At 35.1% G+C, this 27,987-nt stretch overlaps 1 protein-coding gene across 1 annotated transcript; it reads left to right on the top strand.

The window, feature by feature from the left end:
• Positions 1-66: 66 nt before the first annotated feature.
• LOC128557454 (leucine-rich repeat-containing protein 74A-like) lies at positions 67-8,691 on the top strand. The gene is made up of 10 exons (XM_053544833.1): positions 67-980; positions 1,443-1,492; positions 1,804-1,885; positions 2,975-3,060; positions 3,481-3,675; positions 5,833-5,928; positions 6,291-6,551; positions 6,838-6,923; positions 7,120-7,350; positions 8,307-8,691. The coding sequence occupies exons 1-9, from the start codon at positions 950-952 to the stop codon at positions 7,322-7,324; spliced, it is 1,092 nt and encodes a 363-aa protein (XP_053400808.1). The 5' UTR covers positions 67-949; the 3' UTR covers positions 7,325-7,350; positions 8,307-8,691.
• The last annotated feature ends 19,296 nt before the right edge of the window (positions 8,692-27,987 follow it).

Here is a 27,987-nt window from a genome sequence, read left to right as displayed (position 1 = left end):
TTGGGTTTGTCTTGCTAACAAGTTGCTGTCAGATATATCATTATACCAGCTAGAGCATTATAAATCAGCTACTAGTATTGCATTTGTCTTGCTAACAGTTTACGTGCATATTAGTCATTCGAATGAACACTTACTGTCTTTAGCGTTTGCCTGACTACAACTTTACATTCAGATATAATATTATTCCAGTGCAATAGATATCTTCGTTGTTAACTGTTTATACACAAACAAGTTTTATTCAGAAACAGGGTTTGTAATCTATTGTTTGTGTTTCTATCAAATTTACCTTCAGGTATATTTAAGAAATAATAAGTTCCCAAACGTGGTTTATCGTAGAATAACCCGAGTTTTGAGTTCTTATGCGTAAGAATATATCACGAAGGCCGTAGGCCTGAGTGATATATTGTTTTTCATAAGAACGAAAAGCTCGGGTTATTCTACGATAAATCACACCTGGGGAACTTATTATTTCGATTCTAACACCACTTACTAGTATCAACAGTGTTAGAAAAAATGGTAACTACTTTTTACGACCGTGTTACGCACCTAGATCGGATGACGTCATTGCACGCGAGTGGTTTATTGCAGAATAGCCCGAGATAAATTTTGCTCTACATGTATGTATGTTATTTGCTGGCCATGTTAGAATACAAATTATAATTCAGACATTTTGTATTTTCAATCCCATTGCCAGTACAAGGTTTGTTGATATTGGGTAGTTGTCATACTAAACAGTTTTACTTAAGATTTATTAAATTTCCAGTCCAGATGTCAGTACAATAGGCCTACCGGTCTTCAAGGCTTGCGGTCATTGGTAGATTCTTGCAGTTTTACAAATTCAGATATTAACTATAGGTTGTCAATACGAACAGTTTTACATTTTCAGTCCCTATGTCAGTGCAATATAGATCTACAGGGTTTGCAGTCCTTGGCAGATGTCTTATTAGAAATGAAACCGATGACGAGAATCGACTTGTCCAGTACGTAAGACATTAACAGATTTTAAAGAAGTGATAACTGTTAACCAATAGTTTCAAGATGTACTTTACTAACTAACATGTATAAGTACGGTGTAATGTATAAATAGTTAGTAATTTTGTAATAAGATCTCATGCAACCACTGCAGGGAAACATTGGTCTTTACTGTGCCATCGCTTAGCTCTGATAACCCGACTATGCTAACGATTGAGTTGCAGCTAAAGCCAGATACATGTATAATAAAAGATAGGTATTAAATCGCTGATGCATATTGCCTTCTTGTGGCCATGCTTTTTTAATGAATGCCATTCATAAAATAATCATTGTTTATATACATCACAGTCACATTTCGCTCATAAATATGGGTCGGAAGCTGCAAGTTCGCCATACTGGCCCCGCCTGAGTAATGTTACCGCAGTGAGCATGAAGATAAATACTTGCTACTGCATTTTTGTTATTTGCAGAAAACAAGTTTGAAAGACGGCACGCAGAAATAATATCCGAAATTATACAGGTAGGTTAATCAAAAAATGTTATTATAATAAGAGAATTAAAGAAGGTCTTATTTGTTAAGAACCGACCGCTTACGATGTAAGAGATGCAGTTTTGTCGCCCAATATGATATTCCTAATTACAATATGTATTTATGACCAGATGATTTATATTTGATCAAATCAAAATGTCTTATATTTCTTAGCTCCCATCTTAATCGCTTATGTGTTTTACTCGATACGTTTCTAGCACTACATGTTTGTACCTGTCTATTCTCGCATTTCGAGCATAACGTTGATGATTATGTAATTGAATATGGTATAACATTTTCAGAAAAACGACTACATAGAGGAGATTGTACTATCTGGAAACAAGTTTGATGATGTTAGTGGTGTTTCTTTAGGCAAAGCTTTGGGTAAGTTTCTTACGTATGGTAGCAGATGCCAGTTTTTGGACTTTTCGCAAGTCGACCGGAGACCGTCTTCCTTCGACTCAGCAGAAATCAACTAAACAATATGATTTGAAAGAAATAATTTGTTTGTTTGTTTTGGGTTTAACGCCGTTTTTCAACAGTATTTCAGTCATGTAACGGCGGGCAGTGTTCCTGGATTCTGTACCAGTACAAACCTGTTCTCCGCAAGTAACTGCCAACTTCCCCACATGGATCAGAGGTGGAGGACTTATGATTTCAGACACAATATCGTTTATCAAATAGTCACGGAGAACATACGCCCTGCCCGAGGACTCACGACCCCGCGATCCTGCTACCTATAGGTTATAACACACTAAATAGCCAGCACTATATATTCTATATAAAAGGACAAGTTTTCACAATGCTGCAATACACACCTAGACCCATTTTAAATTTCTTTAACTTACATTTTTTTGTAGAGCAACATTTATACTGTAAAATAATCCAAAGAAAAGTGGGGGTTTCATGTTGATGCAAGAAAAATATTTCTGTCAAACGGACACACCGTAATTTTTACACTGAAATGACAATCGCAATTTAGGGTAGGGGTGTATGAATAAATTTTTCACAGTTAAATCAGTTTGGAGTCCTTTTTTCAACATGCAAATGCTCCAGTATGTCAAGTATAGGCATGTAATATGATTTAAAACCAATATATAGCAATGTTTTAAAGGGAAAAACCCTTCTTACACAAAAAAAACTGAGAACTGTTTGAATCCGCCATTATGCGACTACCATTTTTTCATAGGTGCTCAGGCTATTTAGTGTCTGTATGCCTATACTGAAGCTACAATTACTGTACTACGAGAGAGGTTATGTTCACATACCACCATTCTAGCTAGAAGAATTAATATGCGAAAGTACATCTATTAAGTTAAAGATAACTCAGCATTTTGTTTCAAGATAACCGGGATTTTGAGATACGCTGGTTCGAAATACCAGGTTTCAACTGTAATTTCTGACTGAAATGCAGTCAACAAATACAATGTATATATTTTAGAATTCCAAAATAATCACTTTTCTGGTTTACAGGCAGTAATGTTGGTATAAAGAAACTCGATTTAAGCTGGAATCACTTACGGAGAGGAGGTGCACAGGCTGTCTGTATGGCGTTAAAGGTAAACTCTAAAGCCATGTTGATTATCTGTGAAATATATTTGCACAATATTACCTTCTGGAAGCAAATCTTTGTATATGTTCCTGGGTATTGATATATAGGTTTCCCATTTAATGTTATCTTGGCCTTTGTTTTCAAACTTGTTCTCGATATTTCTTGATTTTTTTCATATTCGAAGCATATCTTCAGACAATAAATGTCAGGAAGAAAATTCTGTTTTACAAGTGTTAATCAACTGTTCTTCTATTTTTAAGGCAGTTTGATTATTGATATGAATTGCACTAGTAACCTGGATTTGCAAAGACTTGTTTTCAATTAAACAAATTTTGTTATGAAATTAGTTTGTTTTGACCATTCCTTATCCGATTATATTTTTATTTGGATAATCTTAGTACTTGATGTAGGATAAATAACGTTTCAGTTTAACCAAACACTGGAAGAACTCGATTTATCATGGAACGGTTTAGCAGAGGAGGGCTGCAGGGCACTGGGTGTGGCTCTTCCATTTAACCATACCCTCAAAGAGTTGGATTTGTCATGCAACAGAATCAGTATATTTTGTCTCAGAGAACTTCTGAAAGGTTTAGAACACAATGACACTCTGAAAGTTTTAAGGGTAAGCTCTAAAGTTTTACAATTTGTAATATTTGTATACAGTTTTGTATGGTATGAGAAGAAGTATTCTTTTCAATAAAGTAGATATTTACGTAAAATGGAACACTTCTTGTTTTACATTTAATGCAGAAACATCCATGCGTATCTTACGTCTGGTTCCGGGTGTATGTTATTTATTAATTCGAAACGCAATATTCGAGTTAGTTAGTCGAAATTTCGAGTTAATATCTCGAAATTTCGAGTTACTAAGTCAAAATTTTGAGTTATTAAGTCGTAACTAACTACAATAGTTTAAGTTGATGTGTAGGTCCTGGCCAAGATTAGGTACCTAGTGTATCCATCGGGTAGCCCTACAGGGTCATTTAATTAAGATGACCGGGCAGCGTTTGCTCATCAAAAATATCACTATTTAAACCAAGATTTTCGACCTAGTTCCCATATATCAAGGAAATATAGACATACCCTACATGAACGTGTAGTAATGAGTCTGACCAAGTTTGGTTACCTGGATAGATCTAGATTTTGAGGAGAGGTCATAGAAGATGACCGGGAAATATTCAAAGTTAGAATATTTCACTATTTTGACCATATCTGGAAGGTTTCCGACCTAGGTCGAGCCCCTAACACCTGAACATACTAAACATGTAAGTGACGGTTTATATCTTGGATACAGTTAGGATATGGGGTAGGTCATACATTAATGTATGGCAGTATATGTTCAAGTCATTACATGTTGGGTACAATATATGGATGTGTAGATAGATAATTCCACTTCGAAGAGTCAAAAGTCGTCTTTTACATTATTGGCCTTTGACAAGACGGACAGACGTTCAAATTATGCGGATAAAAGAGCAAGATACAATGTCGAGTTACTACCTCAAAATTTCGACTTAGCATCTAGAAATTTCGAATTAAGTAACTCGAAATTTCGAGTTTATAACACGAAATTTCGGCTTCGTATCTTGCTCTTCTGTTTTATCCGCAAAATTTGAACGAAATTTCGAGTTAATAACACGAAATTTCGGCTTCGTATCTTGCTCTTCTTTTTTTAACCGCAAAATTTGAACGAAATTTCGAGTTACTTTGTGTATGTGTGTGTGTGTTCCTTTGTTCGTTTTGTCCTCGTGTGTTGGCTTTGTGTGTGTGCGCGTGTATGTGTATGTGTGTGTGTTTGTGGTGTGCACGTCTGCGTGCTGTAGGTTTCGTTTTGGGGAGGCTGCGATTTTGGTACGTGGCATTCCCTGTTTGATATTTGTCTTTGATTTTTACTAAGTCGAAATTTCGAGTTAGTATCTCGAAATTTTGAGTATCTCGAAATTGCGATTTAAATATCTCGAAGTTTCGAGTTAGTAACCCTAAATTTCGAGTTAGTATCTCGAACTTTCGATTTAATAAATAAAACGCACCTGGCACTTATGCTCTTCCGTAGTATCTACAATTGTAACATGAATATTATATAAATTTCATTATGACAGCGTGTGTGACATTGTTATTGTCAACCCGAGGGCAGAATATCACCCAAGGCGAAAGCCGAGTGGTGACATTCTGTTTCGAGGGTTGACAATATCAATGTCGCACACGCTGTCATATGATATTTATTTTATTACATCGAACAAAATTAAGCACATAAAAAAGTTTTTAACAAGTTTTTAATTCATTTAATACAACAGTTTCATCTTTAGCGCGGTAATCACCTGTGTACACATTGAATAGTGACGTCATTACAATATGACATTGTGTACAAGGAAGGCAATCATTTGGCAAAATAATTGAAGGTGTTATTTGCCCTTATATGACATTCAAAATATCAGCGCGGTCACATGACCTGACGGTCACTTTCGCTAGGTTACGTGTCAAAAAGGTTGAAAATGTTTTTGATAGTCAAGATATCTCTTTTTCGGGTAATGGGATTTTACCATTGTAGACAAAAGTGAGGTATAACAAAAATATACAACATTTTACACGATACTGTTTGCAGTTTGTATGAAATCACACTTAAAATATAAAGTTTAATACTATGCTTATACAGTACACGCTTGCAAGAATAACAACCATGAAGAATGGCCAAAGACTAAAATATTTTGTTTATGTATAAATATATTATTCTTGCCTAGCAGAGGCAGGTTTGTTTCGGGATTATTTCAGATAAATATTTCAGGTCGACCAGAACCCAATGACAACAGATGGTGCTATTGGCTTAATAAAATGTTTACAGAAATCAAAGGTGTCTGAACTGACAGATCTTTATATGACAGTAAGTGACTAATAAACGCAAAATGATTTAAGGTTTCATTAATTGTTGAATGTATTTAACTGAACCAGAATAGCTATTTCTTGCAGGTATTTGTTCAAACCAGTTTCATGAAAAAGTATTACGTCAACACGTGATTTTTTTTTACTAACACAATTGCTGAAACTTTTAGAAGGTGTGAATAAAAATGTTTAGGAAGAAAGAACTCACACACTTCTTATGGTACAGACACAAATCACACACACTAGCATATTGCTTTGTACTTAAGCATTCTTAATCTCGTATTATTAAGGACGTGATTTTATAAGATTTTTCCAAACTTTGCATGCACGTGCAAATGATATTAAAAGACAAATCTTTATCAGGACATCCCAATAAATTCCGATTTCCTGGATGAACTTGACGAGCTGTTGAAGGTGCGACAAGTGCGTGTGTATCACAGAGATCCAAACAAGAAGAAGATAACCCCAATCATCAGGAAGAGGACATTGAAGGACTACGACCCCGCAATGATTCTATTTGAATACATGAAACAAGAAAATTTACGACTTATTGACCTCTTTAGAACGTTTGATACTGACTCGAGCCAGACTGTGTCAAAAGATGAGCTCAAGGAAGGCTTTCTGGTATGGTATTTCAACATTAGACTGTAGTATGAACTTTCTTTTCAATAATTACCTTCTACTGTTTTACTCCGCTAATATATAAAATTATCCATGAATGTCGATAACATATTCAATATTTTACATAGATCTAACTATAAAGTAAGAATGAATTTCTAGTTTTGCAAATTAGGAATAAATTAGTAATATGTGACATAATCTGAAACTAGATGAAAGATACATTATTTTTTTATTTTTTATTCTTTAAAATTACTAGATCTAGTGACTCATAATGTACTTTCAATTGTAGACTATAAACATGCCGCTAAACGAAGAAGCGCTTGACTCACTGTTTGAGAGACTCGACCTCAATGACAATGATGAAATCGAATATGAGTAAGTTAAAAATACATATATTCTTCTAACTGGTATAAAATTGTAACTAAAATTTTAAACTTCGAAGCCTTGAGTCCAAGGTAAATAACATGTGCAAGATATTAGTTCTTAGTTGTTTCTTGTTATCTCCCCTGAATTGATTTGCGGATAGCTTCTTCAATATTGAATTATATTTATTATTCTACTCCGACTGTAGAGAGGTAAAATCAGGTTACAGGAAAACGATGTCCAAATTACGAGTTAATGACGAAGATGAGCATCAGGCAGCAGCTATAGCCGGGCTCAAGAAACTCGTGCAGAACGCCCTGACGGAGAAACGGAAGACAATGCGAGCTGATGCAACAAAGAAAGTTTTTGACAGGCGACAGAGTCTTAGAGCTATATTTCAGATACGAAAATAGTGTACAACTGGCCTTGTTTCTGATATGTAAATATATTTATTTCAGAATAAGCACTCACAAGTTGTTATGAGCACAAGCCGAATGTTTGCATGTTCACCATTTATCACAATGATATTAGTATTTCTGATATCCGTTTGTAATAATATTCCTGACATAGTTAACTTACAAGTTTGCTTTAGTCTTAATACAATCTGACTAAAGTACATCTCCTATTACGCTACGCATAGGATCTGAGAACGACCTATTCATTGCCTCGTTCTGACGACCCTTTCGCTAGCCAATCAGAGCCTAACTTACAACATCTTGCAAATCTACCTGTAGCCTTGACTTTTGATATTTACAATTCTTATGTCATAATGTATCAGATAGCCGCCTAGCTCAATCGGTAGGTCACTTGCTTTGTAAGCGAGGGGTCCCGGGTTCGAGCCCTGGAATGACTGCACATTTTTGTTACTCTTTGACATTCGAACAAGTCGTCTGATTGGATAAAATAAAAATAACAATACTGGAAATCCAAAATCTACAGAAGACGAAGGTGAATGGGTCGTTCTCAGATCTTCGTTTAGAAGATCAAGTACTTTAGTCAGATTGGTCTTAATACTACATTATGCATTTCATACTAACAGGGCGAATACTAACACTTTCAATCCTTTGGCTAAACTAATGTAGCGAATCAGAAATAATAATTGATATGTTTCCAGCAATCTAACACTCTTATATTGTATTACTATATTTTAACAAGGGAACAATATTTATAGCTTCAAATTTGTATATGTTTCAGCTAATGAAAATATTTCTTCTTCTGTAATAACAGCAAAGTGAATACTACAAAAATGTATTTTCAAGCTTTGGTATTTTTTCTCTGTCTGCTACTTATATTATTCTGTATATCTTTCTCGATATATTTACAGGAAAAAGTAGCGATATAGAAGATGTTACATTATTATTGTCATGTCTTCTGATTAATTTGGAATAATTTCAGTGAATATAAAGTCAGCTATAGAAAAACAATGAAGAAAATGAGAAGTGGTCTAAATTCTGACGATCCCAACGACGTAGCTGCAATAACACAACTCAAATCCCTGGTAAAGAAGGCACAGGAAGAAAGGAGGCAAGAGAAATTACTTCAGTTGAAAGGCAAGAGGCGACAACGGCAAGCGAGTCTTACAGCCGTGTTTCAAATAGCTGCCGGGAAAGTCATTAAAAGACTGCCGTCACATGACGAATAAATAACATGTCTGATAAGTTTGATTGTCACTCCTTTGATATATTTAAATCGAACTCTGCCCAGGTGGCAAGTTCTGTGTTTTAAAGTTTGTAATACTTTGTGTGTTTGTATATATTTAGTAAAACGTTGTTACAATGGTTATCTCTAATACTTGTCTTTCCTTGATTAACATGTCAAATATTGCACTAGTTTACTAGCTAGTCAGCTATTGACAACTTTTAGTGTTTTTTTGCTGTTTCACTAGAGATGATTTCTGGTTTGCTCACGTTTGTCCGTGCGTTTTGCCCGTCACACTAAGTGGGTCCTGTGATAAATTTTGAAGTACGACATTTTTATGGAGTTTAATGCGTTGACAGATGTTAATTGGGAGCACTCGCATTAAGCGCAGAAAATGGTCCTTCTGTTGCATGACAACGTCCCCTGTCATACTACCTAATTTACAGTAGAAAGTATAAAGTCTTTCAAGTGGCAATTATTCCCCTCCCCACCTCCCCTTTCCTCCATCCCTTCGACTTTAACTTGTTTTCAGAACTGTAAATGGCCCACTGGAAACAAATTTGAGACTACAGCGGCTTTGATTTTAACCTCAGCAGTGGGTCTACTTTATAGTTTGCAGAGGGAATACAAAGGCTCCCAAAATGTATAGATGTAGCTGGGGAATACTCTAAAAAGAATTTGTGAAAAATATTTAACTGTTCTTGAGAAAAAGAAAAAAGTCCGGATATTTTCTGACCACCCCTTTTATATGCCCTAGCTCTAAATAGGTAATAGGTAGCAAAAATGTAGACAATTCAAACGAAAATTAATGTATTTATTTACAGCCGTAGAGATTAAGATATTGATGAAGAAGTTTATTTTGTAAAAGATAAAAGGTAAGATATAATATCACATTTGCTCCCCGTCTCTACCTTACGGAGACAATTAGTATGCTGTGACCTTGCCTTTCTACCAAATGACCTCGTGAAAACAACAGGGGTCTTCTACTGAGTATACTGGTAACAAACCTATGAAAGACGTGCAAAGTGTTTTTTGATAAAGGCGTAGAAAGCGTTTTCAGTCTCATGGTCACTGTGACCATGATCTTTGACCCTTTAACAAAAACAAAAGATGACTGTAAGCGACATAGCGGAACCCGCTTTCAGTCTCGAGGTCACTGTACCCTTTGATCTTTGGTACCAAAACCTACAGGGATCATTTTTGGAGCACAAACAAACCTCCTCTGTAATGCCAAATCTTTGGGGTGATGTGTGCTTCTGGGATATTTACCCTTTCCTTTTATTTCGTTTTACTTAAGTTACTTATTTAACGGAACCCGTTTAAAGTCAAGAGCTTATCCCAAAAATTAAGGGCAATCTATTGGCCACATGTAATTCAAGTCAAGTCAATACAAAGTCAAGTAATATTTATTTATAAAAGTCGGGATAATAACGCTGGTATATAGTACACAGAAAACACAAGCCCTGAAGAGCTTTTAAAGCCGACTTGTTACATTTTATTATTGTGAGTATACCATACTCTAGTTATTGATTAGATACCTAACAATCTACTGACTGTTTGACCGGCCAAAGAAGAGACAGATCGACAGACAATGAGCAAAGCAATTTAACCCCTCATATTTGAACGGCGGGGAGATGGCATAATAAAAAGTTGCTGTCCACTGTCTACCAAAATGATAAATACGAAACTAAAATAATCAGAAAACAATGATACGAAAAGGAGAGGAGATTGTCCCTTTCTAGTTGAGAAGGAAGTATGGATGGATAAATATTTTAAGTGTGGATATACTTTTTATAGAATACTGATATAGTTCTCATACCACTAGAATTTCTATTTCGTTAAATGTAATTACCTAATACTAGTAATCCCAATATTTAGATATGTGATTGCTTCCATCGGCATTTCACAATGATGATAAACTTCCCATTCCATGTAAGTTATTTTTATCATTGTAACATGTCTATAGAACATCGCAAAGTTAATACAATGTTTTACTGTTTCCATGAAATGAATAATGCCAAGTTACAAATTTATATTCTTATTGTCTGCTTGTTTAACAATACCTGGTATAATCATACAATTATATAAATTGCTCTGTTGTGAAGTTCAGTGGTTCACGTAATTGTTTATTTTGTTATGTACGAAACGGATGTATGTTTACTGACTAAATCAAACGTTTTCGTTTTATTATGTAAACTTTGGTATTTTTACCTAAATCACTGGACGAAAATTTCTTATTTGATGTTATAGTTATATGATATGCAGCAGTATTCCCTTAAGTAACAAAATACTGAAGGCAGATAGCCAGACTGTCAGTAAAAACAGATATTAAGTGATATTGCTGATATTATGACGTAACAATAATAAATTTGGCATAAACGGTTAATATTGTAATCTCTCGAAAATACTTGAATTAATCGTGATTAAAAGAACTTGATAGAACTAGGAACACGAGTGAAATAAGTTTGTTCTGATTTTTTAAAGCGATTAAATATAAGAATAGTATCAATGTATTTTCTCAAGAGTACCCTTTCATAAACATTATATAACATGGCTATATTATAACATTAAACAACAAGTTATGTATATTTTTTCACACAAATGTTCGAAAATCCGTTAACATGTGAATGGCTTAATAGAAATAAAAAGTGTCCGACAGTGGTATTTCATAAGCGGTTTTAAAAATAACACACCATTGCGTCACTATACTTAGAATGTATTATATCTCTCAGTGTTTAGTAATTATGGATGTTAAGAACTAGTGTGCATTTACTTTAAGGATCTAACACTTTACGTGTCTACAATTACGACAAGGGTTCAATACTGGGCACAAGAAGTAAGCTATATTCTCTGTAATGTAGTTAACATTCAGAAATCTTTTGACGTAATGTGCAAACATATTCAAAGAAATAACTGACATCAGTGTCAGTATAATGTCAACATAAACAGTTTGGCGAAGATTGAATGCGAAATGTTTGACTTAGAGTGCGGACAAGATTTGTGACAGACACACACAGAGACAGATAAACAAACAGGAGTAAATCAATATGTCTCCCACACCACTGAGTGGTGGAAGACATAATAAGAATAGGTAGTATAAGGTTGCTTACTCTATCAGCTATGTTGACATAAGCATCTTTAGGCAGCAGTTCTTGTACAATGTCTTCATTGCCTTCCTTTGCAGCTATAGTTAAAGCTGTGAAACCATCCTACATGCAATGATAAACATAATCCTACATGCAATGATAAACATAATCATAATTTGGCATTTCTGTGTAAATATCATCACAGGGTTACAAAGCCATAAATGGAACAATTTTAAAACCTTCATGTAATAAAGAAAGACAGAAGTGAACACATATTAAATTTTCCTTGTCCTGGTTTAATTCTTTCTTCTACATACCATGTAAAGGACACAAGAGGCACAAAACACAAACTTATATATCTGGCCTATCTCAATTCCTGTCTACTTTCACTCTATATGAATAACGCAAAAGGCACATACAGTCAAACTTTTTACTCTTGAACTCAACAGGACGGTAAAATTTTATTGGTAGTTTGAGTCATCAAATTATACATTATATAGATTTTACTGAGACCTGACAATGAATTCAAGCTAAGATGCAACTTATACAACATTTGTTCATTTATTTTGTTTTGTTTTTTATTATTTTTACGACAAGAGGTTAAGTAATGCATCTAAATGTCCACTTCAAGCTTTGCAAATAAAGGGGATTAGTTTCAAGAAATGATCTCCGAGGAAATACACAGTGCAATACAAATGAAATGTGGTAGAGAGATTCGTTGATGTTGTTATGGTTAAACTTTTGTCAATGTGGTGGGATTGAGGTTTGCGAAGTTGTCGTTGTTTACACGGAACGTTTATTTCAAACTATGAATACCTAATAAACTTTTGATAATGAACAGGGATATTATTGCTCTTTGCTCTCCCCATTTTCAGACAGTCCTAGACGTTCATGAAATTAATTGTATTTCCTTTTCAATCTTCAAGTGTAGCGTATCTAACACGACACCCACCTTTGCTTGAGTATATTAAAATATTTCAGGCGTAACAAAATATTATATGCCCTTTCAGTGTAAGGAAAACAGATCATTACTTCAACTGAATTTTGAAACTACGCATCAATGTCGCCAAAAATAAGTATATTTCCAACAAAAATCTCTTTTCTGTTTAAATCCACTAACATTTATTTCAGAATGAAAAAGCGTCAGTTTTCTTTCTTAATTCAAACTACTTAATAACGAAGCTGGACAAAAATGATAAGGGCAAACTGATATTTAAATTTAATGGATTATCTGTCATGATGGGTGCTATGAACAGTGGGTACTATGAGCACATCAAATACAGCTTACAAATATTTTTTATTACATGGATGTGTACTGTATTTCGTTTACAACAAAAATAAATGGAACAATGCATTGATAAGAAGGTACAGGGAGTCCAAATCATATCCTGCTGTATCAGCAAATGTATTTTCATTCATGACATACTCTAGCAACATAAGCATGTATGGTTTTGCTATCAGGTTCCTCGTTTAGCAGAATCCTAAAGCTTATCAAATATAGTCATCAACCTCGGCCGGCGACTAATAAATATCAATTTTCCATATACACCCTTATATATCATTTGACACTCTTTATATATATATTGTAGATACCTATAAGGCTATAATCATTTGTTTACACATTGTAGTATCTTAATCTACTACTAAGATTTAACAATTGAGAAATATATGTTTTCTAATAACTCAATGAATTAAATGAGTGAAATTCATGGTTTCGGACACTTTCTTATACACTCTCCTAAACTGTTAGATAAATATGTATGCTATTTTGTCGTTCTATGTATGACATTCAATACAATATTGGCATGATTAAAATGTGAGGCCTCATTAATTATATGCTTCAATACTGAATACTTAGACATACAAACCAACACACATGAGGGATTCATTTACCAGTTTTTTGTAATAATCAACGTAAATGTCGATGTTGATCGAATGTTCTATGTTAAATGATAGCCTATCAATATACAACAAACGTAATTTGGATCGCACAAGATGTATTCGGTGTCAGTATGTTTACTTTATAAAATTTTGATTCCACTTGTATGTCATGCCTTATCAAAACATGCATTTAGTGCACCAGTTTATATTGACATTGCGCTGCGAAATATGTCAGCTTTTTATGTTTGAAAACATTGAATATATATTTATTTAAAAGATAAGCCATTAAGAAGCTATAGAAATTGATTCTGTTATAACCGTTATCATTTATATTCTCCTATTGCCTCATATAAAAGACGATGTGCACCTTTTATGTTTTAAAGCAAATAATCATTGCAATAACACAGTTTCTGTACAGTTCATCTGTATGAATATACTAATACAATTATAATGATTTTGGTTCTTCCTTTTGTCCAAAAAAAATGCGGTTCAATGTGCATTTCTTATAGTGAGTAACATATTATTAATCATTAGGTTATTTAGTGAAATATGTAAGAAACATCAAGGTGTGACAGATGCACGATGGAAGATTAACTACCAGTTGTTCAATATGCATAGTACCCATTTATCGAATATGCATAGTACCCATGGTTTATGTAAAACTCCGCGAGAAAAATGGGTTAATATCGTTTTCCGTCCATGGCGTATACCTAGGGGTAGGGATAAAGTGTACAGTATTTGTATTTCTTTCTGGTCTGGTGCCAGTGGCATTGATGAGCTATTTTAATTAGATTCTTTCAGACTGCAGATTTTATCACTAACATTAGAGAATGATGTAGTGACAGTCAAGATACAAATTTTGATTCAGTAAATTACCTCTTACATCATTTATCAGAAATTTGTCCATTTGACTGTTGACACTGGATAAATAATAATAGAACATAACAAGACACTCGTTATGCTGTATGGACGAATCAATTGGCATTTCATTTACGACATACGCGTCACCTTACATTCAGTCCCCTATGCTCTGTCGTTGAAGCGTATATATTTGTGAAATATCGTTACAAATAATCCTCAGTTTAGGGCGTTAAAGAGATAACGTTAATACATATTGCCAGGGGACTGCTTCGCAAAAGTTGATAAATTTCATCATATATATTTTTTTCGGAGTTCAGGCGAAATGAACGGCAGATTAGGATCGGCACATGCATGTATCGCGCTAGCGATTCATGTTTATGGTTTGCAGATCCTGTTATTCATTTTTTATATTTACATTATATTTCCTTTCCATTTGTAAACAAGATTATATTATAAATTGCTCACATTTTGTTTATTTCACATCAAAATCAACTCCCCGGCCATTCTGTTTACCAGACGGAACACTTGTTATGTCGCCTAAGGAACGTTCGGGCCGCTGTTTTGACGACGTCCGCGTATAGTCGAAATGAACGTCATATTTTTCAATGGAAATGAATAGGACGATTGTAAATGGTTTGGAATGAATTAACTTATCGAACACAATTGACAACCTTGTCGAATCCACTTACCGAGTATATAGTGAGTGTCAAACGCATTACGTTTTCTTCCAACCAGATAAGAATGCTTTAGTTGACAGCTCATCAATAATTAGCAAAACAAATTGTACCCTAGACCTAACAAGAGGTATTCCATGTCACAGTGTTTACTTTATGAAGCTTCTGTGTCATTCTCCTATCGTATCATATCAAATATTACATTTAGTGCACCTAATAACTTAAGTGCATGGCAGTTTATACTTGTAAAGATAAGACCATTGATAAATAAATAAAGAATATTCATCTATTAACTGTCTATTTTATATCTTTATTAAAATGTTTCTCAAGAAATTTCTCACATAAGCAGCTGAATTGTTTACATAACTGAACAACAGCTGGTAAGTGCAATAATCAACTCTTAAATAAGATACTAGTACATAATTGATACAAGGGTCATTACAGGTTTCGTAGTATAATTCGCATTATTTTCTTTAACTGGATGAAATCGAGGTTTTCCTTGTTACTGTATAAATATATTCGCATTCATCTTAAGCAAGTTTTGATGAAAATGTCGAACTCTTTGGCAGTACGGAAGTGTTATGCATCTGTTGTGATTTCATTAGGAATAACTAATTAATGTTATTGTGAGATATGCTCGCATGAAGTATCAATGAGTGTGTGTATTAAATTTGTGAAAACATGCACTGCACTGAAATGGTCTTAATGCTTTATGACCATCATGGTCACTGGTCTAGGGGTTGTGTTTCGTCAAAAATGCTTGGTGAAAAGTTATCCATGAAATGTGTTTATACAAAATTCCGGCTTCAGACTGTGTTGATATACATTTTAATAGAAAACAGTGAAACAAAATATAATAAACTTAATAACTTTACAAGCATATGTAATAGAATTTCGCTAGCCGAAGCTAAGGGGCATGAGGGGTGTTGCACTTTCCATTACCTCTCACAAACAGACTCAAGCAACCTGAGTCTACTATTATTTTGCTTGGTTGCATTCTATGCTTCCACAGGCTTTTTTGATAGATGTCATTACAAGACGAGAAAGAACTTGAACATTCTTAAATGAAGTATGTTTATTAGAACGGCATTCAAAATACAAAGGGGGGTGGAGGTGGGGGTGTAGAAATTGAATAAATTTCAAAGTTTGTAATTGCTTTTGATTCATATAAATCATATTATTAAGGCAAACTATTGGGGCTTGCAAAAACCTATATAAAATGATAATTCATAAATAATGAAAAGTGGGTACATTATGATTTATAATCTTCGTTCATTCAAGCAAACATTTAAGAGGTAACAAATTACCGCTTTGCTTCAGTTTTTCCCTAAACCGAATGCAAGAATATTGATAGAAAATTTGTCCTTGGATAAAAAATTACAGGGCCTAAGTCAAAAAGGTACACTCATTTAATGTTGAAGACACACTGATTGTTTATTTTGGGGGACCAGACAAACCTTAGAGATTTGCTTTGAATAAACATTCAAACATATATTAAAATCTAATGTAAATCTATTTTGAACTAAATTTAGAACTTTGCGCAATTGAATGTACAAATAAAAGTAGGTTTCATAATTCTTCTTTAAACTCAAATAACAGATATAACAAGAATGTTATTAACTATGTATAAAAGAATGCATTGACAATGCAAGCAGTCGTTTTCATTTACAATGCACATGAATTTGTGAAGTAACTTCACTCTGTTCAATTTTGTTTAAACATTTCTTGAAGGTTTCGTTCTTGCACATAATTTCTCATGTTTTGACATTCACTTTTACATCATGTAATATCTAATATAAATTATCACATCATTTAACATGAGTTTTTTCTGTATTAAAGCGAAGAAGTGCTTATGACGAGCTTTTAGGATATCTGGATGCTCGTCGTCAGTTTGTTTAAAGAACATCGCCTCCTAAACCTCCCGACCATTTCAAACAAACTTCACAAAAATATTTTCTAAGTAGTCCTATTCTAGACTTTTAAAAGGTCAAACATGCAGAACTCTTTTTGCCGTGGCAACCAAACGGAAAATCTCTTCTGAAACCACTGGCAAGATTCCAAAATATTTCTCATGGTGATGGCAATGTTTCTTATGTGGCCCTCTACCAAGTCTCTTCAAATCATTTCGTTCCGTTAAAAACATGGTCACTAGTTTTCACTGAAACTTTATAAATCTTCAGCATGAGATGAATTTTACTTTACTGAAAATATCAACTTCTTGCGTTTGTAGAACTACATTCACAATTAAATTTCATGTATAACAGTCATTTGGTAAACATTTCCAGTTTTTAAGTTGTGGGACACATTTACACTGTAATTTGTCATACGTGTGTTAAACATAAGTTACAGTACTGTTTATTATGCTGACTTTAATACTTTAAAGTATTTGTTTGTAATCTCAAATACGAATTTGGGTTTAAATGTTGGATCAAATTTACCGATTGATTTCACGTACATAGTGAGTGTCAAATGATCAACATTTTCTAACAACCGTAGAAGAATGGCAGCCTATCAATAAATGACAAGAACAAATTATACCATAGACCGTACAAGAGGGTGTCAGTGCCAATTTGAAATGTTTACTTTGTCAGGTTTTTATGTCATCTCCTATACGATCATTTAAATTTTACATAAGAGGTACCTAATGCCAGAGCAAAAATATTACATATTCTGTAATGTAGCTGCCAGAACATATGTTTAACACTGAAAGAATTAAGATAATAAAAATCAGATTTCTACTCCTGCTATTTTCTGGCAATTGAACCTATTTATATTTCATTCCTGTAAAAGGATTTTACTGACTTTTAAACATAAAGCTTTTTATCTTATTAATGATATTTTCTAGCCCACCCGCTTAGCTCAGTAGGGAGAGCGCAGATCTAATGATCGCGTATAACAATGTTCTCCGTGACGATTTGAGAAAAGACATTGTGTTTGAAATCATTCGTCCTCCACCTCTGATTCAAGTTGGGAATTTGGCAATTACTTAGTTGAGAACAGGTTTATACTGGTGTAGAATCCTGGAACACTGGTTAGATTAATCGCCCGTCGTTACATAGCTGAAATACTGTTGAAAAAATAAACAGCGTTAAACCCAAAACAAACAAACAATAATGCTATTTCCCAAAACGTTTCTCACATGAAAAGCATCATTGTTTTCCAAACTGAACTACAGCTGGCAAGTGCAATTTAGCTTTATTGTTTGGGTGAACTATTGCGTAATTGATACACGGTAAAATGATGCAAAGCGACGTTCTTCTGTCTGTCTTAGAGCTTTATGGACTGGCTCGGGAATGGTGTTCCAGAACTTTAAGCGTGCTGCTGGTAGACGGACTGACAACGTACTTAAAACGAGATGGACGTAGTAAGAATTGAACTGCCCTTCTTCGATCGACTAGAGACGTGATATGACGTAATGCGATCGGGCGTCAATTTCAGTACGTGTGCACACCGACCGGATCCGTTTGTATTTGTTTGTTTGTTTTGGGTTTAACGCCGTTTTTCAACAGTATTTCAGTCATGTAACGGCGGGCAGTTAACCTAACCAGTGTTCCTGGATTCTGTACCAGTACAAACCTGTTCTCCGCAAGTAACTGCCAACTTCCCCACATGAATCAGAGGTGGAGGACTAATGATTTCAGACACAATGTCGTTTATCAAATAGTCACGGAGAACATACGCCCAGCCCGAGGATCGAACTCACGACCCCGCGATCCGTAGACCGACGCTCTACCTACTGAGCTAATTGGGCGCGTTAGGATCCGTTTGTAGCTCGTTCAGTTCATTTACAGACAAACTTAACTCGACCGCCTTACCTTAGTGCGTCGTTATTCCGTCTGAATACAATCAAAATAAAATACCGGTATTAACTTTGCAATACGTTTCTAATCAGTTCTAAGAGTTTGCAAGTAGGTTCTCAGTACGCTCCGCTCCGCTCGTTTTTAGTACGTTTATTACGTTTGTTAGCAGTTCCTACTACGTCGATCCCGTCTGCAGTACCATTACCCAAGGTAGGTTATAAATTCAGACAGTTGCCGTACAGGTTAAACATTTTGGCACAATGTTTAGCCGGAACCATGGATAATATTGTAGCTATGAACATATTACATTTTGGTTTCATGTAGTTTTTGCTGGAAGCTGGGCAAGAATACAATGTGATGATAACACAAGAGAAGACAATGTCCTCCTTCATCCTCGGACTTTGAAACAGAGTCGTCAGAAGGTGCAGCGCTCATCCTCTCCACTTTCACGTTCAGTGGCTGGCTCAGGAGGTTCTGTATTGACTTCTGATGTGCAGGAGCTTTGAGTCGTTGGGCCTTTTAACACCCCGTCTCTGTTTGGCTTCACTTTTCTTTGGAGGCATATTGATACTTGCCAGTTGTTGCAGAATTTTGAAGAGGTTGAAGAGACTAACGAAAATGAACTGGAAAAAACGTGATGGCTTTTATAGCGTGATCGCAGTTTACGTTCTGAACGTACTAGGGACGAGATGAGGACCTAATCAAAATAAGTTAAACTGTCTGTGAACGAGTTTGTCAAGTTACAAACTAGTTAGAACGTACTTCGACGAAGTATGACTAGTTACGAACTGTTTTAATCTGACTACACACGAGCTTCGACTGTTTACAAACGGTGTCCACATGAGGTGAACGGGCAATTTTTCCCAAAATGAACTTATTGTAAACGAACTTCAGACGGGATAAAGACGCCATGGACGTATTGAGAACTGTTAACTTATTGTAAACGAACTTCAGACGGGATAAAGACGCCATGGACGTATTGAGAACTGTTAATGAACTAACTACGATCACATTACGGATATTATCCGGCCAAAGTACAAACGTTCTAGCCAAATGGCAGCCCGTTTTACGATTTCTAGGACGGGTGGAGACGTTTTGAGAACTAGTCTGGTGTGATCGGGGCAGAGTACTAGTATAATCCAGTTGACTCGTTTTAACTGGAGGAAAGCGACTTGTTTGCAATGCATAGATTCTTTTCTTTTCCATATAACCGCATTTGTGTCTAAATCAAGCCGATTTTGATGAATAAATAAAAAAACACTGTTTTGTTGTACGAAAATGCCATGGTTTTGTGGTCATTTTATTAGGGATATTTAATTATTACTGTAATAATATATATTTATATAAATTACCAAGAATGTATATATTTGCATAAAATCAAGTATGTTACAACGTGCAGTGCATTGGTATTGTTACGTTAAGATAATTTACCCATTGCCGACTGCAGTTTGCGTTGTTTAACTGTCAGATGTATTAATCGAAAAATAATAACACAAAGTCATGTAAACATACTACTCTTGCACGGTATTTGTAACAATAACATGTTAAATGTTATAGTAGACGCAACTTGACCCCGATGGTTGACCTTTGTATTATAATACATAATGAGGCACAACCTATTATTGAAAAGGAGTGTACGTAAAACACGAGCTGCATGCGAAAGTGGAAATATAAATTTGTGAAATTATAAATTAGTGTATTGGAAAGTTTTAACTCATCAAATGTAAGTATACATACCTTGATAATGCCCTGCAAACAAACTAATTCCATATAAATATACACAGCTACCCTAATCACCCTTTATTTCTACAATGAAATAATCGATATGAATAATCAGCCGAAGGTCAACCATCGCGGTCAAGTTGCGACTACTATACTATTCGGGTAGTGAAACCATTATCCGTGACAAAATAGTTGTACTACTTTTGAATCGTATTGACTATAAAGAAACCCTGATTTACCATGAAGTAAACCCTGAACGGGTGTGGTCATTTTGGTCAATTTTATATTTCAAACCGGTTCATTCCTTCACAAATAACTAAGCAGGCAAGTCGACACTTCGTGTATAAAAAATATGTTCATCACATGTTTGAAGAGCTGGCGTTTTCCAGTAATGTTGCCACAGAGAGGAGGATGCAAGAAAAATGCAGATAAGTTTTTGAACAAATTGTCTTTTTCCTTTATAGTGTATTTCATTAAATTAAAGATGAGTGCAAGGCTGCAATGGTTGGCCGCTGGGGCTCATGAATGCATTGTGGTTTTGGATGTTTTTATGTGTTGTTTGTGTCCAACAGTCATTCGTTGTTTGCTGTATCAGGGGCTGGGTTCTTTTCGAGGGAAACCCCCGTTTCTATTGAAAAGTAGCTGCAATCGGCATTATTTGTTTGTTGCCGTTTTGTTGAGACGTTGTGTTTTGGATATTAGATGACAGTTTTACATGTCTCATGTCAAAGCTTTGACACGTCGCAAAATTCTAATAATTTAGGATGAAAGCTCAAAGTTTACACCGCTTATACAGTCAAACTTGAACGACTATCCTAAGCGAATAAATGAAATATCTTTGAACATTTCAAGACCGAAGGTCTCAATACGTGCATATTTTACAACAGCATTATCAACAACATTTTATTTGTTTCACTACTGCCTTAGATATACACTCTATTACAAATGAAATGCAAAAATTAAAAAACGATTGGAAATTTGAGAATGGATGAACGCATCTTTCTATGGTTGTTGCTACTAGCAGTTGAATACTTATAAAGCGTAATAATCTATCATGCTGTCCATTATGGTCATGTTGCTGCCGTTGCAGATGGTGATAATACAAAGTATACTAGAACAGATTTAGTAGATTTATGTACAGAAGAGGTCGATGTTGGTGAACACGACTAGTGGTCAAGACGATTCTTATGATGATATTGGAATGGACGATTTTGATGATGATCACAACGATTATCAATTTTATTACTGGCGTTGTTATTATGTCTCTCAGAGGAGATACTGGTCCAACGCACTCGGACAGGAGAATTAATTTTGTTTGTTTGTTTGTTCAAAAATGTTTTTTTTACGCTGTCCGTGTTGATCACGTGAGCTATATAAAATTTATATGATCCACAATTTTGGTATGCCTTTTAAAGGTTTGATACTGCGGTAGTATCTTAAAATTCAAGCTCACTTCCTAGGTTGGCCACTAGATCAGCATCTTAAGTTTGGCGTTCGACTGGCCTTCTCTTATTATTGGTGTTAAGGGCGTGCGCTTCTTAACCGTTAGAGGGGGCCATGACCTACATGGTCGGTCGTTCAACCAAATTCCTCGAATTGACTGTATCTTATATTAAACAGGGATTACAACTCTTCGGCCAATTGATCTTTGATCCGTCGAAAGTTATTTATAAATGAGCCGCGCCATGGGAAAACCAACATAGTGGGTTTGCGACCAGCATGGGCTTTAAAAGCGAACTTTATGGATCCTGACCAGACTGCGCGGACTGGTCTGGATCCATGCTGGTCGTAAACCCACTATGTTGGTTTTCTCATGGCACGGCTCAAATGTGTACTTGTAAGTCAGTACATATTATATATTTTATATATTTGTGGATCACTTTGCTACAAACCTCTAACACTTGGGTATGTTGAAACAGACATCACCTTCCCCCCCCCCCCCCCCCCCCCCTCTGTTTATGTTCTTGAGTGCCGCTTAGAGCAGTTGATTGCTTGGAGGGTTAACTATTGCGCGGCACAATATGCCCGATCCTCACCTTTGCACCCTTGTCTGTTGCGTACAATGTATAATTAAACAAATTTACTGAACGGATTCATTTATATATTTAGCTTTAAAATGGTAATGACTTATTTATCAGTTTGTGGAATAGTATTCTCCAGTATTTTGTGCGTTGGATATCAACTTATCTTTTCAGTCTCCTAGGTCCACATAGTAGTGTGGGAGACATATGTTATTTATTCCTCTGTGTGTGTGTGTGTGTGTGTGTGTGTGTGTGTGCGTGCGTGCGTGCGTGCGTGCGAGCGTGCGTGTGTCTGTCTGTCTGTGTGCGTATGTCCGACTGTCACAAAGCTTGTCCGCACTCTAAGATGAACATTTCTCATCCGATCTTCACCAAACTTGACGAAAATGTGTTTGACCATAAGATCTCGGCCAAGTTCGATAACTTGCCAAATCGGCCCAGGCACTTCGGAATTAAGGCCCTTGAAACTTGTTTTTTTATAATCAAAGTACTGAAAGTCTGATAAGGCAGTCGAGTTATAATCAAAGCACTGAAAGTCTGATAAGGCAGTTGTGGGAGACACGCGCCTTTCTCAAAAGCATCTCTAGTTTAAGAAATATAATATCGTGGTTATTTACTAATTGTTCTATTTTTATAAGTTTGATGGTATCCTCATGATGATGATGTTGATGACGACGTTGGGCTATTAATCATACCTTTAAACGCAAAAGTAAAATACGGTGATGATGATGATGGTAATGGCGGTTATGGTGATGATGATTAGACTATGCATTTTACTGTACATTGGGTAATAATTACAGCAGTACTATGTTGACCTTCCGAAACTGGAAATGGTTAAAAATTAATCATGCATTAAATATTAGATTGCGTCACATTTTGTTCATTATACAGCAGTACAATCTATCGTTTTGTTTTATTTTTAAGCAGGTATTGAAAGTAAATTTCTTTTGGGCGATGGGTAAAGAAAACAGGCATGTGGACAATAGAAATTTATGCTAGTGTTGGGTAAAGTAGTTAAAATATGTTATTTGGTAGCAATACCTGAAGGTAAGTAGTCAGGTAAAAGCTATATGCTATTAAACCGTTGTCTTTGGTCCCTTTTGTTCTACCATCTAAATCGGTTTATGACCACATTATTTATGTTAACGCTTTTTATCAAAAATTATTTTGATGTGGTTGTTGTAGAAGCGGAAGATAAAATTTCGATGCTATTGAAAAGTTGTTTTTGGCCCATTTTGTTCTACCGTATATGATACAAACTATACATTGGTGTATGTCCGTAATATCTATGTTTACGCTTGTAATTAAATTGTTTTGCTGTGGCTTTTGTTAAATCAAAATTTCTAAGGAGGTTAAATTGATCGAACTGATTTGAACGGTATATGTCATACAAATTTTGCTTTCGAATTGCGACTTTGACTGCGTTTTCAGTGTTAGATGGTTCCTGTGCATGCATGTATTTCCGTATTATACTGCCAGTGGCTTAGTCAGTATAATGTGACTGGGTGGGGTATCATGCCACGTGTCTACGGCGTGATATTCCAGTGAGGCAGAACTATAAAGTTGGGCATTTTGCTCACTGCTACAAGTAGACACCGTCGTTTATATAACTGAAAAATTGTTGAAAAAGACGTTAAACCCGAACACAACCAAGCAACTATAGTCGTACAGGAATTGCAGTAACATTGAATCTTGAAATTTGCATCAGTATGATATCTTAATGCCGCCATCTAGTTAATTATTTTCGTCCACAGTGCCAAATCTAGGGCTGTGCGCTTTGTGACTTTATCGTATTAACGAAATCATTCATCAATAATCAAAAACTGTATAGTATTTCTATTATTTAGTTATTTGATTTCGCGGCGTTAAACCCAACATAATAGATAGTAATTTTGATATTATATTTGCTTTTATTTAGATGCTTGTGTATGCAGCTTCTATATCCTCTTGTCACAGGCGTTGTGCTGTCGATATATGTTATTATACCGGAGCCAAGGAAGAAGCACTGTCGAGTCAAACAGTACACTAGGAATAGATGGGCAGCCTGAGAGCACTGTCAACCATTTGGTGGATTGTATGAGAGACTTTGCTAAATCTAAATATACACTCGGAGTGGCAGGGTGGCATGACCTCGGTAGAGATCTTTTACCTTAGACTGGTGAAAGTAAATGGAAACTTAGCTAGCAGGGTAAGCAAAACACTATTAAGTAAAACTTTTGATCTATTCAAATATACGTAATTACATACTTGAATAATGGCTGAACTATAAAGAACGTGTCTTATAAAGATTACCACCTGACCTATTTCGGGTTAGATCCAACAAATTTATGAGGGAAAAAGTAACTGCTGCATAGTGTTGATTAGATAAAATCAAGAGAAATAATGGTCAAATAGAGTTGAATATAGCTTATATTCCATCTTTGAAAGTAACTTATCCGGAAAATCTAGTATTATTAAAGAAATGAATGCTTGCATGTGACAATTCAGTAGTTAGATACAATATTTAGTGTACCATTTTATGGGCAAATTTTATTTCATAAAATATTTGGTGGCCCTCAACACACTTTGTGCATTTCGGTATGGCATATTGTATACACAATCATCAGCATAATTTAGGCAATCAGAGCAAAATCCATTATCATGATGTTGAGAATTCGTTGAGCATCTTGGCCTCGGATTTTCGGCAGCTGGATTTGCTAGCACAATTTGCAATTTTGCATTCTCCTTCCATTGTCTAGTACATGTGTGCTTATCATAAATTTAGAGCTTCAGCATCATAGCTTTGCCTATTTTGTTTCTAAGCAATTTGGCTAGAAATCTATCATTTCATGCTTCATTTCATGATACTTCTATCTCATACAATATGCCATGATATTTCATTAATTTTCTGATATTATAATAATAAAAGTCATGGCCTTATCCCATTCAATCAGCATTTGTTATTTATTGTCAATAGTCAGAAGCGACAGGCTGCTTTTACTGATATATTGTTAAAATCTAGGTCAGTTCTCGTCATGGTTAAAGCAACATGTCTCTCAGAGTGCGGGCGAGTCTGTCGCTTCTTATATTCATGTCCTACTGATAAAATAAAGACATAATCGACTTTTCCCACAATGTTTTCGTTATCGTTCTCTATTTATAACTATTTCCGCGGTTTGGTATTTAAACTACGAGCAGTCTCATGCAGTTTAGACAGGTACTGCATATTACATAAGAATTTGTCCATGATATAAACCATGTTATGTAAACTCACATTTTCTATATTCATCAGTATATCTGTGTTTTTATGTGGCCCATTTTTGTCCAATTCAAGTCGCAATTCCTCTACCATGTGGGTGATATTCAGATTCGTTATTAATTGGAAATTAATGAATCTTGGCGTCGTTATATATTTGATATCTATCAACAAGTGCTTATATCGGCCCTCCAGATTGACCATTAAACATAACTGAGAAGGATACACACAACTGATTTTTGGGATATAATTGTTACCTCGCGGAATGTGGCTGTTATCAGTGTAGGCGGCTGTTAAAAGTTCTCCGATGTAATTATATTTTCCTTTGCGATCATTCACCCACTTAGCTAAGGAAGGAGAGCACAGATGTACGGATCGCGGGGTCGCGAGTTCGAACTGTTGAAAAACGGCATTCGATAGACTATCTGGGCCGGTGTTTGGGACGAGAGCTGGAGCGGGGACGGGATGAGTGGGTATTGCACATTTCATCACCTCTCGTGTACAGACTCAGTCAAACCCAGCTTGCTATTAGTTTGATTGGTTTCATTCTATGCTTCCAAAGATTTATATATTTTGTTATTTATATTCATATCTTGAAGGTGGTGCCACGTAAAAACAACGACAAGTTGAAAATATAAATCTATACGTTATTTCCAAGAATATTTGGAAAAGCTGACTCAAGTGTTCTAGCGATTCATGTTTAATTTGCCGATCCTATTCTGTCGTTCATTTCGCATGAACACCGACAAAATAATTTCATTTCTTATATTTAAATTATATTTCATTGCCATTTGTAAACAAGGTAATATTATTAATTGCACAAATTTTGTGGAATTTAACATTAAAACAGCTTCCCGGCCATTCTGTGCACCAGACGGAACAGCTGCGACGTCATCTAAGAAAAGTTCTCGTCAAAACAGCGGTCGGTTATCACTAAGCAGCGATGATGTAATTTTCGCGCCTTTCCTTTTGCTGTTCATACGAAATGAACGTCATAATTTTCAATGGAAAAGAATAGGGCGAATGTAAATATTATTGATTATAGTTCCCGTTCATTCAGGCAAACTTTCGTGGTTTAAAAATTTACAGCTTAACGTTAGTTTTCACCCTTCCACCCCCCCCCCCCCCCCCACACACACACACTAAAATGATATATAAAACATATTTAAAATGTTGCGCATGCAACTATTCTATTGCCACGTCTGGTTTTTTTTGTCTATCACCGAAAAATATAGGAGTCATGTTTCTTCAACTATTCCATTAGAATATGTTTTAATGTTTATACAAAGCCAACATTCAAGATTTGTCTTGCTCCATCAAATACATAACCAATGTGCTTTTAAAATTAAATAAGTATAGCTTTTTGAACAACGTGATGTAGTTATTCACCAAATGTCAACAGTCAAATGGACTAACTTCCTGTAAATTAAATAAATTCTTGTATTCCTGTATTCCACAAGTCATGAAATTAATCCATTCATTCATATTTTAGGAGAAACTGTTATTAATTTGGTCATTCTAATTATATGCTATTTTTATTTCATAATTTTATTGCTAGGCCTAATTCATAACTTGAATCCTAAATCAACAATGTTGAACTATCTTTGTACAGATATTGAACTCATAAATTGCTTCCCTGTTGATCATAGCATTAAAGCGATGACAGATGTAATACATGGAGTATTATACATGCAAATGTAAATCAAATTATTTGTCAATTTATCATTTGTACAGTCTTACGATCATATCAAAGTCTGTCACTAGATTTAGATAAGTATGAGTAGATCTACAACAATGAATTCTCTTATCCACCACGTGTTGAAACTTTACTTTTTCTTTTAAGGTATTTATGATCTTCTGTACATGTAACTGAAGGATGCTAATTTGATCTTAAGAGCTGAACGTTCCCATTTGATAAGCTGTATACTGTCTAAGCTTAAATTGCAATGTAAAGTCAACATTTAAGTTGTTTTCTACAATGAAATGTAAGCGTTTTCAAATTTTGCCCGTTATGTTTCCATGAAATGTTTGTTTTCTACAATGAAATCTAAGCTGTTTCAGATTTACCCTGTTATATTATTATCATTATTGATGTTATATTATGAAAACTTGAAAAGTTCCTATTAAAACCCACGAAGTTCATGAGAAGAATGAATGG

Source organism: Mercenaria mercenaria, chromosome 5, assembly GCF_021730395.1.
Source record: "Mercenaria mercenaria strain notata chromosome 5, MADL_Memer_1, whole genome shotgun sequence".
Lineage (NCBI taxonomy): Eukaryota > Metazoa > Mollusca > Bivalvia > Venerida > Veneridae > Mercenaria > Mercenaria mercenaria.
This window is presented reverse-complemented; position numbering and strand designations above follow the sequence as displayed.